General features: G+C 39.5%; 1 protein-coding gene across 1 annotated transcript in view; it reads left to right on the forward strand.

The window, feature by feature from the left end:
• SNX29 (sorting nexin 29) overlaps positions 1 to 10360 on the forward strand; it is a 477394-nt gene extending 467034 nt beyond the window's left edge. The window contains 1 exon segment of the mRNA XM_043494140.1: positions 9501 to 10360. Within this exon segment, the coding sequence (XP_043350075.1) occupies positions 9501 to 9630 (130 nt within the window). The 3' untranslated portion in view covers positions 9631 to 10360.
• Positions 10361 to 16238: the final 5878 nt, after the last annotated feature.

Below are 16238 nucleotides of genomic sequence, written 5' to 3' on the forward strand. Positions count from 1 at the left end.
ATTACCTCCTGTGTTTTACGTAGGACATTCGTTTTAATACACCAATAATTAGTAGTCCTCTTTTGCAGCTGCATCACAATTGTCAACTCTCATTCATTTGTGTTCCACTTTAACTCCCAGATTCTTTTCAGCGGTACTACCTTCAAGCCAGGTATTCCCCATTTTGTAATTGTGCATTTGATTTTCCTTCTTAGAGTAATGCTTTGCACTTTTTCACTTTCATCTTGTCGATTCAGACCATTTTTCCAATTAAGTTCTTTGAATTCTAAATCCTCTCCCCAAAGTGCTTGCAAACCCTCCTACCTTTGTGTCACTGCATATTATATAACATTACTCGCCTCTCCATTATCCAAGTTATTAATGAAAATATTGAATAGTACCAGACATAGAACTGATTCCCATTGGGACACCACTAGAGATGCCCTCCCATTCTGAGACGGAACCATTGCTAGCTGCTCTTTGAGAACAGTCTTTTAACAAGTTGTGTACCCACCTTATAATAATTTCATCCAGACCACATTTCCATAGTTTACTTACGAGAATGTCATGTGAGACAGCATCAAAAGCCTTACAGAAGTCAAGATATATCATGTCTACTGCTACTGGGCCTGCTATTGGGCCAACTACTGGGCCAGAGCCAGTAACTGACAAAGAAGCAAAGTAGGTTGATGTGGCATGATTTGTTCTTGACATATCTATGCTGGCTATTCCTTATAACCCTATTATCCTCTAGGTGCTTACAAACTGATGGTTTGATCATTTGTTCCAGTATCTTTTCAGGTGTTGAAGTTAGGCTGACTGGTCTATGTATCCCTGGTTCCCCTTTTTAAAAATAGATATGTTTTGGACCTCACCTGTCGTCCTTTAGTTCTCAAAGATAATTGCTAACATTTCCAAGATTGCTTCAGCTAATTCCTTAAGTACTCCAGGATGAATTTAATCAGGCCCTGCTGACTTGAATACATCTAATTTATCTAAATGTTCTTTCCCTATTTTGGCTTGGATTCCTTCTTTGTTGCTAATATTAATTGTGTTGAGTATCTGGTCACCTTTAATCTTATTCGTGCAGACTGAAGCAAAATAGGCATTAAACACCTCAGCCTTCTTGATTCCATCCGTTATTAGCTCCTCTCCCCCACTAAGCAGAGGCCCTACACTTACCTTTGTCTTTCTCTTGCTCCTAATGTATTTAAAGAACCTCTTCTTATTGCTTGTTCTCCCCTTTGCTAGGTGTAACTCATGTTGTGGTTCAGCCTCTCTCATTTATCCCTACATGATCGTGCTTTTCTTTTGTACTTCTCCTTATCAATGTGTCCATGTTTCCTCTCTTTGTACGATTCCTTTTTAATTTTCTGCTCATTAAAGAGCTCCTGAAGGAGCCATATTGGCCTCTTACTACTCTTTCTGTGTTTCCTTCATATCAGAATAGTTTGCAGCTGTGCCTTTAACACTGTCATTTTAAGAAACTGCTAGCTCTCCTGAACTCCTTTATCTCTTAGATTTTCAGATTTTTGTCTCATGAAACTTTACCTACCATTTCTCTGAGTTTGTTAAAGTCTGCTTTTTTTTAAGTTCATTGTCCTTATTGTGCTACTCTCACTCCTTCCTTTCATTAGAATCATTAAATCTATCATTTCATGATCACTTTCAACCAAATTGCTTTCCATCTTTAGATTCACTATCAATTCCTCCATGATGGTCAGAATCAAGTTTGAAATAGTTGTTCTCTAATAACTTCCACCACCTTCTGAAAAAAAATATATTCCTAGAACTTATTGGAAATGGTGTTTTGCTGTTTTACTTTTCCAACAGGTATCTGGGTAGTTCAAGTCCCCCATTATTAGCAGGTCTTGTGTTTTGGATATTTCTGCTATTTGTTCTAGAAATGCCTCATCCATTTCCTCTTTCTGATTTGGTGGCCTATTATAGACCCCCTATTGTGATGTTACCCCTACTTTTTACCCTTTTTATCTTTACCAAGAAACTTTCAACTGGTTTGCCTCTCCCCTCCTTCTGGATCTCAGAACAAGTGTATATATTTTCGATGTGTAATAAAGTGCCTCCTTCCTTTTTTCTCTGTTTGTTCTTCCTGAACAAACTATACTCCTCTTTGCCAATATTCCATTCATGAGATTTATCCCACCAAATCTCTGATGTCAAGTAAGTAATAATGTAGCTTATGTAATAATACTTTCAGTCCTTCCTGTTTGTTCCCCATACTATTTGCGTTTGTGTATAGATATGTAAGATGTTGAGCAAATTCTCCCACTGACTTGCCTCTTGTTGCTCCTATGACCCTGCTGTAATTTTCCGTGTCCCCCATAACATATAGTCCCTGCTGTCACCTTTTTTTATGCTTACCTGTGGGCTTTTGTCCCCCTCTGAACCTAATTTAAAGCCTCCCTCAGCAGGTTAGTGAGTTTGCACCCAAAGATGCTCTTCCCCTTCTTGGTCAGATGGACCCCATCCTTCCGTTTGTCGACACCATCTGCACAGCCATGCATTCATCTTCAGGATGTGCCTATCCCAGCCTGTGCCCTTAAGCTTAACTCGGGGGATAGATGAGAACACAACCTGCTCTCCCAACTCCTTCATCTTCACTCCCAAAGCCCTGTAGTCACTGCTGATCTGCTCAGGGTCATGCCTGACAGTATCATTAGTGCCCATGTGGATGAGCAGCATGGAGGAGTAGTCAGAGGGACGGATAAGCCTCGGCAATGTTTCTCTAAAGTCTCAGATGCAGGCTTCAGGCAGGCAGCACACCTCCCAGGACCTCATGTCAGATTGGCTCCATTTCCGCCTCAAAACTCTAATGCTGCCACTATTCAGGGGTGGTGGCTATGAGCCTCCCAGCTATGGGGGCAGGCAGTGGCTCCTCCTTGGCTATTGGTGTCTGCTCCTCACTTCCTATTGCCAGAACAGCATATTGATTCTTGACTGCAATGGATGGGGTGGAGGGGTAGGTGGAGCACTATCTACTGTCCTAAGTGGCCAACAGCCAGTCTCCTCCTCGTAGAACAGCCAGTTCTTCCTCCTCCTCTGGTGCCACTGTAGTTATCTGTAGTCAGCTAGCATCCTCGGTCCCGGACGTTTCCACGTGTGTTCTGTAGATGAAGTCCTCATGCTCTTGGATGCTATTCAGATGAACTACCTCCTCCTGCAGCTCTCACTTGGTGCCTGGGTGACTCTGATTGACTCCACCAACAGATATCTCTTTTTTGGGGGAAAGTAACAAAGAACCAGAAGGTCATTAAAAAGAGCAGTTATTCTAAGCTGTTATCTACAGATGCACCTCAGGCAGAATTTGACACCATGACAAAATCAATTAAACTGAATTGGTATCCAAACAAATGCTGGGCAGAGTAATCAAGAATGCATACAAGCTAAAAATGACTTAATGGGTAAAAGGAATTGATTTCCCAGCAGGATGCATTCATCTTCTGGCTCAAACAAATGAAGAGGGTAAAAAAGAACTGGAAGCTGTAGCATTTGACCATTCTTCTGCTGAATAGGCCAACAGTTAAGAGGTATCCTACAAAATATACCCTATAAAGACTGTGATGTTTATAAGGTGATGAAAAAAAGAAAGAACTGGAGTACTTGTGGCACCTTAGAGACTAACAAATTTATTTGAGCATAAGCTTTCATGAGCTACCTATTTTTACCCATTTGTTAGTCTCTAAGGTGCCACAAGTACTCCTTTTCTTTTTGCTACTCTGAAAGAAAGAACTGGATATTCAAATGAACCAGCCTAATACAGGCAACCATAAACTTGGAGACTGTTAGCCAAAAGGTTTGTCCTTAAATACAAATGCTGGTAACTCTGTTCTTATAGCAAAGGACAGATTAGAAAAGAGAGTGACAAGAGCACTGCACATATATGTGCCCAGAAAGCTGTTGGCAAAAATAACTTGAGATAGAATACATTGTACTGAATTGTTGCCTTTATATGTATTTGCTAGAGATACTGGCAGGACCACTGAAATGTACATAGAATGAGTACTACTGCACTCAACTCTTGATTGCTTAATAAGATAGCTGGTTGAAAGGAAAATGTTCTAGCTGTGCAGATCTGTGGCCAGGCAATATGTCAGGATTAAAATTATTGCATGCATCAAAGGGAAACAAGGCAGGAGAATAATCATCTTCTCCTTGCCACTTTGCCATCTCCCCCATCCCCCACCACCAAAAAAAACTTTTTTAGCAGTTCCTACATTTTGCGGCTGTGTTTTGTAAACCTGCACTTTCAGTGCTCAGCAGGCAGTCTGCAGCTGAAACTGACAAGTGAGAGACACTCAGATGCTGGCAGCCTTTTCCATCCTGTTTCTCCAGAAATGGAAGTTGGGTGGACTTAGATAAGGGGAAGATTTTTTTAAAAATATGTCTTGAAAGTTCCTAACTTATTTCTCAAAAAGAAAAGGAGTACTTGTGGTACCTTAAAGATTAACAAATTTATTTGAGCATAAGCTTTTATGAACTACAGCTCACTTCATTGGATTCATGCAGTGAAAAATATAGTAGGGCGATTTTATATACACAAAGAGCATACACACTGTAATGAGAGTGATCAGGTAAGGTGAGCTATTACCAGCAGAAGAGGAAAAAAAAACCTTTTGTAGTGATACTCAAGGTGGGCCATTTCCAGCAGTTGACAAGAACGTGTGAGGAACAGTGATGGGGGGAAATAAACATGGGGAAATAGTTTTACTTTGTGTAATGACACATACACTCCCAGTCTTTATTCAAGCCTAATTTAATGGTGTCCAGTTTGCAAATTAATTCCAATTCAGCAGTCTCTCGTTGGAGTCTGTTTTTGAAGTTTTTTTGTTGAAGAATTGCCACTTTTAGGTCTGTAATCGAGTGACCAAAGAGATTGAAGTGTTCTCCAACTGGTTTTTGAATGTTATAATTCTTGACGTCTGATTTGTGTCCATTTATTCTTCTACGTAGAGACTGTCCAGTTTGGCCAATGTACCTGGCAGAGGGGCATTGCTGGCACATGATGGTATATATCACATTGGTAGATGTGCAGGTGAATGAGCCTCTGATATTGTGGCTGATGTGATTAGGCCCTATGATGGTGTCCCCTGAATAGACATGTGGACATAGTTGGCAACAGGCTTTGTTGCAAAAATAGGTTCCTGGGTTAGTGTTTTTGTTGTGTGGCATGTGGTAGCTGGTGAGTATTTGCTTCAGGTTGGGGGGCTGTCTGTAAGCAAGGACTCGCCTGTCTCACAAGCTCACCTTACCTGATCACTCTCATTACAGTGTGTATGGTAACACCCGTTGTTTCATGTTCTCTGTGTATATAAAATCTCCCCACTGTATTTTCCACTGCATGCATATGATGAAGTGAGCTGTGGACACAGTTGGCAACGGTCTTTGTTGCAAGGATAGGTTCCTGGGTTAGTGTTTTTGTTGTGTTGTGTGGTTGCTGGTGAGTATTTGCTTCAGGTTGGGGAGCTATCTGTAAGCAAGGACTGTCCTGTCACCCAAGATCTGTGAGAGTGATGGGTTGTCCTTCAGGAGAGGTTGTAGATCCTTGATAATGCGCTGGAGAGGTTTTAGTAGGGGGCTGATGGTGATGAATAGTGGTGTTCTGTTATCGTCTTTGTTGGGCCTGTCCTGTAGTAGGTGACTTCTGGGTACTCTTCTGGCTCTGTCAATCCATTTCTTCACTTCAGCAGGTGGGTATTTTAGTTGTAAGAACGCTTGATAGAGATGCTAGTAATAGCTCACCTTACCTGATCGCTCTCGTTACAATGTGTATGGTAACACCCATTGTTTCATGTTCTCTGTGTATATAAAATTGCCCTACTGTATTTTCCACTGCATCCAATGAAATGAGCTGTAGCTCACGAAAGCTTATGCTCAAATAAATTGGTTAGTCTCTAAGGTGCCACAAGTACTCCTTTTCTTTTTGTGGATACAGACTAACACGGCTGCTACTCTGTAACTTACTTTTGCCCATGTGACATCTGTTTCCATGTAAGCGGATCTGGCCACTAGCAGCTGAAATTGAATTTCAACTGCTGGTGGCTGTTTCCACAGAAAAGAGTGCTAGATGTATTTCTAATACATTTCTGTATTATAATAATGCATTTTTAAATCCTACATAAATCTTTGTAATAAACTAAGCAAAATAATTCTATATTTAAATAAAATTTAGGTTGTGATGTTAAAAATAGGTTTAAAAAATCCATTATTAAGGCAAATGCTCTAGGATTCTGTTTTCAGTCATTGTGCTGTAGATCTGGAGTAGCTTCATTTAAGTCAATGGAGTTGCTCTGAATTTACATCAATGGAACTGAGAATAGAATTTGGTATTTTTGTACTTAATTCACACTATTTTGGTGTTTTCCATCCAACCAGATACACTCCAAGCAGTCCACACTTCTTAGTCAAGATGGAGTCCTATTGATCCATACCTCCTTATTTGGAGAAAATCCATTTTGTATCCTTTGAACTCTTTCTCCTTTCTTTTGATGGATTCTCTGCTTTCAGTCAAAAGCAAGGGTGAATGGCTTCCTATTGGGCTAACTCTGATAATTCATGAACATGCCAGCAGGAGGAGATACTTCTAGTAAAACAAGCACTGAGTTACACCTGATGTATATAACACTGTTTTCACATACTGTATAAACTACTGGATAGTCAATAACTGTCTGTTTAGCTTCATGATCCTACCAGTTGTCAGCAGTGCCATCATTCTGGCAAACTGAATCCTAGCGTTAAAGGTAATCTTGTTTGTTATGAGAAATGCCAATCAATGCAAAATTTGTTTATTTCTTCCCTTTTGTAAATCTGATGCTTATGTATACTGAAAATTATGTGTATTTATTTTTATTCCTTCCAATTTAGCCTTGGAAGACAAACGACTAGAGTGGCACTGCTGATACCTGTTCCAGGAGACCAGCAGGCTATAACATAGTATTCTCATGAGCTGGATAGGGTGAATTGGCCTAAAAAGTCATTATATCCAAAACTCACTTGTTATAGAAACAGGATAGCAAACCAAATGGATTTATATAAATTTCAACCCAGCCTGTCAGGCCTAACAAATGGAAATGCTCATGAATTTCAGATAACAGCTGAACATATTACATGTCTGACAAGCTGGAATGTTAGAACTCTATTTGCTCCAGGCCAGACTGAGCTAGTGTTACCATACACACTGTAATGAGAGTGATCAGGTAAGGTGAGCTATTACCAGCAGGAGACGGGGTGGGAGGGAGGGAACCCTTTTGTAGTAATAATCAAGGTGGGCCATTTCCAGCAGTTGACAAGAATGTGTATTCCTCACCCGTTCTTGTCAACTGCTGGAAATGACCCACGTTGATTATCACTACAAAAGGTTTTTTTGTTTTTTGGGTTTTTTTTTTCCTCTCCTGCTGGTAATAGCTCACCTTACCTGATTGCTCTCGTTACAGTGTGTATGATAACACCCATTGTTTCATGTTCTCTGTGTATATAAAATCTCCCCACTGTATTTTCCACTGCATGCATCCAATGAAGTGAGCTGTAGCTCACGAAAGCTTATGCTCAAATAAATTTGTTAGTCTCAAAGGTGCCACAAGTACTCCTTTTCTTTTTGTGGATACAGACTAATACAGCTGCTACTTTGAAACCAGTAATAATAGTATAATCATAAGTAGTAATAAATTCCCTCCCACAGCACCTATATCAATAAAAATAGAATCGAGGTAACATTAATATGCACAATTGAAATTGATTCAGAAAGCAGGCTCTTCTAGGTACTGCATATAGCTTTTGTGAATTTGGATTCTCCAGTACTCTGATGTTACAAAATGAAAAATCATAAAATCTGGAAATGTAAAAATGGATATCTAATTATCTATGGCTACCACAGAGTAAGATTATGTACCCAGCTAAATTTTAGTGTTTTGATTTTATTGACAAGCAAGCAAAGCACTAAAGTTCTAATTTGTAAACCTTTCTATTACACAAGAACAACAAGTGTGTTGCTAAGGAGTTTTGAGATTTGATGAGCATTTTATGCAATTATTTTCATGTTGCGGACTTTCTGGTCACAGCGGAAGAATAAGTACTGTATTAGGAACTCTAGTGAACTTTAGTTAAAATCAATATACTTAAGGCTGTCTCAAAACTGAAGCTACTTCAAACTATTCTGCTAGGGAAATGCACAACAATGAAACTTCACATTGCTATTTGAAAAGCATTTTTATTTTCTGCTAACATTTTCTATTTAGCAACCGACTTTGACAGGGTATTTTCTGGAACCACTGTCCATTATGTTGGGGAATATTGGCAACTGTTTATTAGCCTTTCAAAACTAACTAACTACAAAACTTACCACTGACAAAATGAAGTACTGTTGACTGACTTACCTTGCTAAAGTACTTTGCTCCCGGAGGGTGAAATTTGCACCCTTGAACAGAGCCTGTACAAGGCCTATGTTCCATTTAGGTCCATCCCATTTAAGCCCTCAAAATACATCTTAAATGAAATCTAAGTGTGCATGTAATAATAGTACCTACCTCTTATACAGTGCTTTTCATCAGTAGTTCTCCAAGTGGTTTTACGAAGGAAATAAGCCTTAGGCGGGCGCACTGCAGTGGTAAATGTCATCCTGCAGGGAGAAGAGATCTACATGGAGTATTGTTTGCTTCCAAAATACATCAGCTTTCACCCAAAATAGTAAGGACTGCAGAAGAGCATCTCTCCTTTTAATTCATCAACTCAGATTGAATATTGGTATAAATAGCTGATTTTTACATGTCAAAATAACTTTGACTTTGCATGCTGCATAACCTTGTTATCATTTGGCTGGTTTGTGAAATGGTAATCAGTGATGTTGATTGAGACATGAGTAAACTGTATAATTTTAAATCCTGTAGAGTCCTCTAAAAGTATAGCAAAAGTATACCATTATTCCTTTCGAATGTAGTTTTTGAAGAGTCTATAACCTCTGAATGAGGCAGAATTTTCCATTATTGCTTGTTGTTGTTAGAGTATTTTTTTTTCCAAGTAAGTTGTTTTCAGAAGACTCATTCATGTAGGATCATAGTCTGTTGTGAGCCAGAACAGAATGAAGAATTCCCAGCGGCAGTGTGTTACTAATGTATTTCATCACGTAAGGATACATCCATCCATAATTAGACGAATGTTAACTAGGGCATCATCCAAGCTTTTGTGTAGTTTGCCTTTACATATATCACTTCCAAATGCTTTTAATGCCATCTCTGAACTTCAGCCCATTGAGTTATGTTTTTATCTTAGAAATTACTGTCTTCCATAAAGTACTACTTGTTCTCATTTTTGCAAGAGCACATTTGTAATTCAGACTCCAGTTAGCAGTATAAATAATGCAGGGCTGTGTAATTAAAGATATGTTCTGTACTTAGCCATCATGTGCAGGAGTCTCATAACAGCTCCCTTTTCTGCATTTAGAATAACTACAGGAGAATTTACACACAACATGAACTTATTCTGGTGTTTTTGTTTTTCTTTTTTCCTAGTGATATCCAACCTGTGGGAGAACCAGTAAGCAAAAGCAATCGCTCAAGAGTGGCTACCCGCTTTCCAAAGCTATCTCGGCACCATCAAAGGGAGCCACGGAACCTGGAGCCTCAAAGTGGTGATCTTTGACCCTTTTTATAATTGTGAACATCAGCACCATGTACTTTAAATTGCCCTGTGATTCTGACCTATCCTATATTGTTGATTATGGAAGGCCTTGGGGAGAATACAGCTGCATTGAGTTAATTCCTGAAAGGAGACTCTCAATACTAAAGTTAATCATTCTGATTTAAAGGTCACTTTTGAAAGCAGGAAGCATTTTCCCAAGGAAATATGAGGGCTCTTCACATGGGACTCAGCAAATTGTACACACTTCCTTTGTTTTGTAAAGCATTCTCTTTTCTTCTAAACTTACTCTATTACTACGAGTCCCTTGTTTGTGCTGTAGTGTCTCTTACACTCATACCATCTATTTCTGTTCCTGAGATCTGTGTGCATCGTGTTCAGAGAATATTATTTTTTTCTTAGAAGTACAACTGTAATTATCACTAATCAATATTTGTCAGAAAGTTGAACTTAAAAAACTTTCCTAATCCATTGCCTTTTGGAAATGGAATGACTGTTCCTTTTTCATTATGATACTCTGATGCACTCAAGAGTATTTTATGAACTTTACAAAGTAAGTGATGGGAGAAAAAACAGCAGATAGGGCAAAAGTAGCTTTTGTACGTTACTAGTCAGTTATTCCCAGAAACTCTCACTTGTGAAGAGTAATTCTACCAAAATGGAGATTCTAATTATTTTCTTTTGAATTTTTTGTTTTTCTTGCAAGGCAAGGTGCAGTACAAGTCAGCTCAAGGAGTTTAGCAAAAAAGGAAACACAAAGTTAACATGTTACAGCATAGAGTATTCTAGTATTTAGCTTTGTTCTGTTATTGATTTCTTGCTGATGTTATTATAAAAACAGTCTCTCAGCATTAAAGGAAGGGGATATTTGGGCATTCTTATAACTACTTTGTAAGACACATGAAATGCTGTTGCTAAGGCTTGCCTAAGTTGAAAGTGCCTGTCACTTTTTTACTGGAAAGTGACTTGTAATAATGATGTGAGACCAGCTAAAGCGAATAATTGTTACAAGTGCTGGAAATTCTGAAATGGATCAACTGGAATCCAGTTCACAATATCTGTTAGCTATATTGCCATAGGCAGTAAACTATGCTTTAGCCATCTTTTTTTCCCCTGTATTGAGCCTTAACCAATATTCATTCATGTTTACTAAAGAATATATTCTGGTTTACCCGTGCCCCAGAACAACTCTCTTCTCACAAGTTGTTTGGATAATCTGCGTTCCCATAGGTTGGTGTATTGTCCGTCTATACCGAAAGAAGGACAGGAGACACTTGATATGGTTTTAATCAGACTGCAACTATATTATTAGATGTCTGTGACTACGCAGCAAATAAAAGTGTACCATGTACCCCTCTTCAACTCCTTCGCCCTTCCGGTCCCAGGGGATGAGTCAGTGTCACCACGCTCACCCCTCCCCATTTTGCAGCAGCTTCTGACCTCTCTCCCTCACTCTTAAAGCACTGTTTCCTTTTCCTCAGCAAGCCGGAAAATGGCCCCCGGCTTAAAGGTGCAGTGTGGTTCATTTTTGTTATTGCACTCAGTTTATTATGTTAAAACCTGACAGTAAAGAAACCCAAGGGCTGGTTGGTTGGTTTTTTTTTTTTTCAGAAAAAGAATCCACATATTATTAATGCACTTTCTTGAATGTAGAGTTATTTTAAAAAGTCTAACGAACTGAGACCCATATTCTTCAAGCCTTTGTCCCATTTTGTGGCTCATATTCACGAGTAGCCCTAGTGACTTCAGTCGGACTACTCACATGACTAAGGATTGCTCAAAGTGAATAATGGTTGCAAAACTGGCTTCTGAGTGTGAAGAACGAGTCCTGTAATTCTAACATTGACATAGATTGCACTGAGTGATGAGAAAAGGCAACCAGCAGCAACCAGGTATTAATACACAAGAGCCCAAAAGAAAAATCGTGTACCAGAAATGAAATATTGCTCTGTGACTTGCAATCTTATCTGCTACTGCAGTATCTTCTGCATATCTATAAGGGAACTCCTTTACAAACAAATCCCAATGAGCAGCGTACCAGAAAAGCTAGATGTCTTGGTTGCATAAGAAAATAAGTTAATATTGGTGTTTGAATTCAGTAGAGTGAGGTGTTTCTTTAAAAATAAAAAATAATAAAATCTGTAAGCAGACTGCAGCTAGAGCCTTTCTGAACCAATTAATTTGATGCATAACTTATATTTTGAAGTTTGTCTTTGTTGAAAAATTCATAGATTGAATGTGAGTTCGACTTTGAAAGACTTAAGAATTCATATCTTTAAAAGGTCTAAAGACTTTACAAGATTGATAGGAGTGTAATCTGTAATTCATGTACCAAATTTTGCCTACTAATATTGAATTACAGATTGAACTGAAAGCCTATCTTGCATAAATTCCTTTGAGGAGAATTGGATTTAGATGTGTTTACCACATGAATCTGTTTTTATCTTCAGAAAATATCTCACAATGTACAGCTTTTTCCCTGGTCTTTGAAAGGCTGTAAATGGTAAGGAAACTAATTTAACAGATACACATATGCTAAACATAGAATGACGTGTACTATCCATATTTTTAAAACTGTCCTTATTGGCTCTTTAAATTATCTCTTTCTCTTATCCAGATTAATTTTCCGTGCCTAATTTTAAGCATATGAATAAATATGCAAAAATACTAGACTCATTTACAGTGTACAAGTTGTTCTCTGCTAATTTTAGCATAAAATTACTCCTGGGGGAATTTTACGCCACTGCGCATACGCTGAATTCATGTCCCTGCAGATTTCTTTGCTTCCCCGCAGAAAAATGACTTTCTTACAGGGATGCAAAGGAAAACTGGAAGAGCAGTCATGCACCACTCCCTAGCTGTGCAGGTACATCATTTCAGGCATCTGGAACAGCCAGTGGAGAGGTAAATCACCGCAGAGCTGGGGACACCCCAGACAGTGGCTCCTATCCTGAGTTGGATTCAGCTGCTAGTACCAGCTGGGCTGGAGGCAGGAGAGGATGGGACTTTCTCTTCCTCACCTGAAAGGAGTGGCTGGGGCTGTGTCAGACCCACACCCAGAACCCCCCACACACACACCCTGCAACTGCAGGAACCTCCGCATCATCCCCTGCTTCCAGGCACTCATCGCTCCATAGCTGCAGGGGGGGAGAGGTCACGGTATGGGGAGCTGCTTCCTAACCGCCGTGCATCTGGACCTCCCATACCTCCCCCTTACACCCAGAACCCCCTAGCCCTCCATACCTGAACTCCACCCCACTGAACTTCAACCCCTGCATCTGTATTCCCCCTGCACCCAGACGCCCTGCCTCCAGACTCCCACCCCTGCACCCAGACCACCTCCCACTGACCTCCCTGCACTCAACAACCCCCACAAGCCCACCCCGAGCCTCCACATCCAGACCTCCACACCACTGACCCCCAATTAGCTGCACCAGACCCCCATTCCACCAAGCCCCACTCCCCCAGCACCCAGACCCCCACAGCTGAGAGCCCCACACTCAGACCCCCTGCTGAGCCCCAATCACTTTCTCTTGGAAGCGCTTGCAGAGTCCCACATCCAGATCCCTCACACCTAGACCCCCCACTGAGCTGCCTGCACCCAGATTGTCCCACACAGAATCCTCTCACCCCACACCTGATCCCCCCACACTGAGCCCCTCCACACTTGGACAAACAAAACTTGCAGAATTTTAAAATATTGTGTACAGAATTCTTAATTTTTTGGAGCAGAATTTTTAATTTTTTAGCACAGAATGCCCTCATGAGTAAATAAAATGTATATATGATACTAAGATTAGGCACTGCTGAGAACCTTCACTTTGTGAGCTTGTGTTCTGTACTGCAGTTATTAATCCACTTAAATACTCTTCTGTTGTCTCTTTAAGAAATAGTTCAGTGGAATCTCCTCTTCAGAATTAACACATTATAAAAGGTTATATAGTAGCTGAGCCTGCAATCTCAGTAGAAACATTCAATAATAGATTATACAATATGAGCCAGATCCTGCTTGCTTTACTCACATGAGTAAGACGAATAGAATTTAGCGTTCTAAGGATTCTGGCCAAGATTTTTCAGAAGTGCATTTTGGATGCCCTAATTTTTGGCACCTGAGCCAAATGGTGCCTAGTTAGTTTGTCAGTTAATGCTAAGAACCCACCCTCTGATGATCAGGCCCTTTAAAATGTTTGGGCACTGAAAATCTTGACCATCTAGTTTAAAGAATCTAGTAGGGTTATATCATGTATGCATATAAAATATTGTAATCATAACAATGATTCTATTAAGTGTATAGGAATACTTTCATTTTCTCCCATGTATCATTTAATTAAATGCATACAGTACTGATTATTAAACACTGCTTTTGCAAATCTCACCCAGATTGGTAGTGACTGAAAGCTGTGAGTTTCTGATAGCTGATCAGTGGCCTATGCAAAATGATTTGGTGGGCTCAATCCAGTTCTTGGTAGATAAGCAGGTACATCACTGAACACCAGTCATTTGTGGTGATCTGAGCGGTTAGATTAACAATCAAATAGTCCTCTGTTTTCTAGAGTTGCCTTTCAAGTTTAGGCTTGCAGCATAGTATCAGGACAGAATAGAGAAACTTGCAGTGTTACCTCCTATTCAGTACCTGTTTTGTATATTAGGGCACTATGAAATCTGCGTTAACAAGAACATGGATGGAATCATGGAATGAAAACAAAAACATGGAATCCAGCACTGTACAAAAAAATAAAGTTGTCTCCTTGCTGGGGCCCCGGGGCCAGAGGAGCTCTGTGTTCCCACCACGACTCCAGGGCTGGAGGAGATTTAATTAATTTTTTTAATGGAAAAAAAAATCAGAAAATAATAAATCTGAAAATCCACAATAATAAAATGGATTTCATAGGGCCCTTTGTGTATATACAGTTTAAATCTTCAGGGTCTTAAGCTGGAATCTTTTGTGAATGCTTAAAAGAAATTGTAGAAAAGATTTTTAATGCTGTTTTTCTATTACATTCAAAATAAATAACTTTCTAAAAAACATAAAGTAGGCTGCAGACAGTTTCAATTTTATTACAGATGGGATTGTCTGTCAGTATTAATTTGTTAAATATTGACTCAGTTATTCAGAATCTTATCTATTTAGAGATTCTGGCATTCTATACACAGAATATAATGCACTGACTTAAATCAAATTTCCCATTTAAATCAAAGCAAAACAAAAATCCCAAAATTAATCAGAGGCCGGATAATGACACAATAGCAAAGGCTTAACTTGACCTGTCTATTAAATCGCACATTGGTGGAAGGATTAATAATTTCTAAACCAGTCCTGTTTAAAAAACATTGTCAGATGATTAGTTGTAAACAAATTGTATAATTTTATACCCTTTGCAAGTTGTAAACCATTGAGATGGGATTAATATGATAAATATTTGCAGATACGGCATAATGGCAGTAAATTTGACTTTGGCTCACAAATAAGACCCAGATGTTAAGGTGCATTTTGTTGTTGTGAAATTAATGTTTTATTGTACAGACCAATGTCTTTTCAAGCTGTCAAATCACTGAACCTACTAGGAACCATTAATATATAGGGTTGACTGGTTCAGGGCAACTAGCTAGTAATGGGACTTGGAATGAGCATTGAGTGATCTAGTGATGCTGACTGTCAGTTCATATTAATGATCTAACATGGTGATATTTTCTTATCAGTATGTCAGAAGTGAAGAGCTGGGTTTTGTTGTTTTAGAAATGAGCCTCAATCCAGAAAACCCAGAACTTTGCAGGTTGGTCTAGACTCTAGCTGATGTATAAATCTGGCCTGCCCAAATATAGCAGCTGAATCAATCCAGCTTCAGTAGGAAAACTATTAAACTCTTAATACTTGGGAAACTGACTAATTCCCAGTTTTATAACCTATGATTTGAAAGGTTCCTCTTTCGCTGTTGGGGGCAAACTGTAAAATAAAGGCTTCAGGCTTACAGAAGTTCACAGTTCATCCGAATTGCCTCTCCTCGTGTGGCTCACTTTCTCAACATGACTTCCGCTCAGGTTGGGAGCCAATAGCGGGAAATGGATTGCATTGAAGGCCATGCAGGAGTTGGGGAGGAACTAGTATAGAAGGTGGCAGAAGGGAGTTGAGACCAGTGTCAGTGAAAGACATGTTGCAACATGAGGCTCTCACCTGAATGTGTTAGAGGGAGGAGCTATCTTCCAGCACTTGAGGAGAGTAAGGAGATGGAAAAGACGTTACATCAGCTAAGAGGTAGGCAGGGAAGTAAACTGGACATGCTGAACCAATATATACCAATAATCTAAGGTTTAAGTCGCTAGAAAGGACAGATTCTGTTCCTAACTAGTGTCTTACTTACAGGAGTATGTATGGTGGGACTCCCCCCCTCCTTTTTTCTGAGTCTCAGATTTGCTTCTCTTCCCTACACGTAGCTATTGTGCAAGACTGGGAAAGTGAATTATCCAATAGGACAGTTTCCAGACCAATTCATATTTATTAGCCAAGTGTACCTATAAATATATAAATGAAAACCCTCAAATGTGTTACATTCCTGAGGGGAGAGGAGAGATTTTATAAAATTAGCTATTTGCAAACTATGGCCACATAAGTT

The sequence above is a fragment of the Dermochelys coriacea genome, chromosome 10, assembly GCF_009764565.3.
Source record: "Dermochelys coriacea isolate rDerCor1 chromosome 10, rDerCor1.pri.v4, whole genome shotgun sequence".
NCBI lineage: Eukaryota > Metazoa > Chordata > Testudines > Dermochelyidae > Dermochelys > Dermochelys coriacea.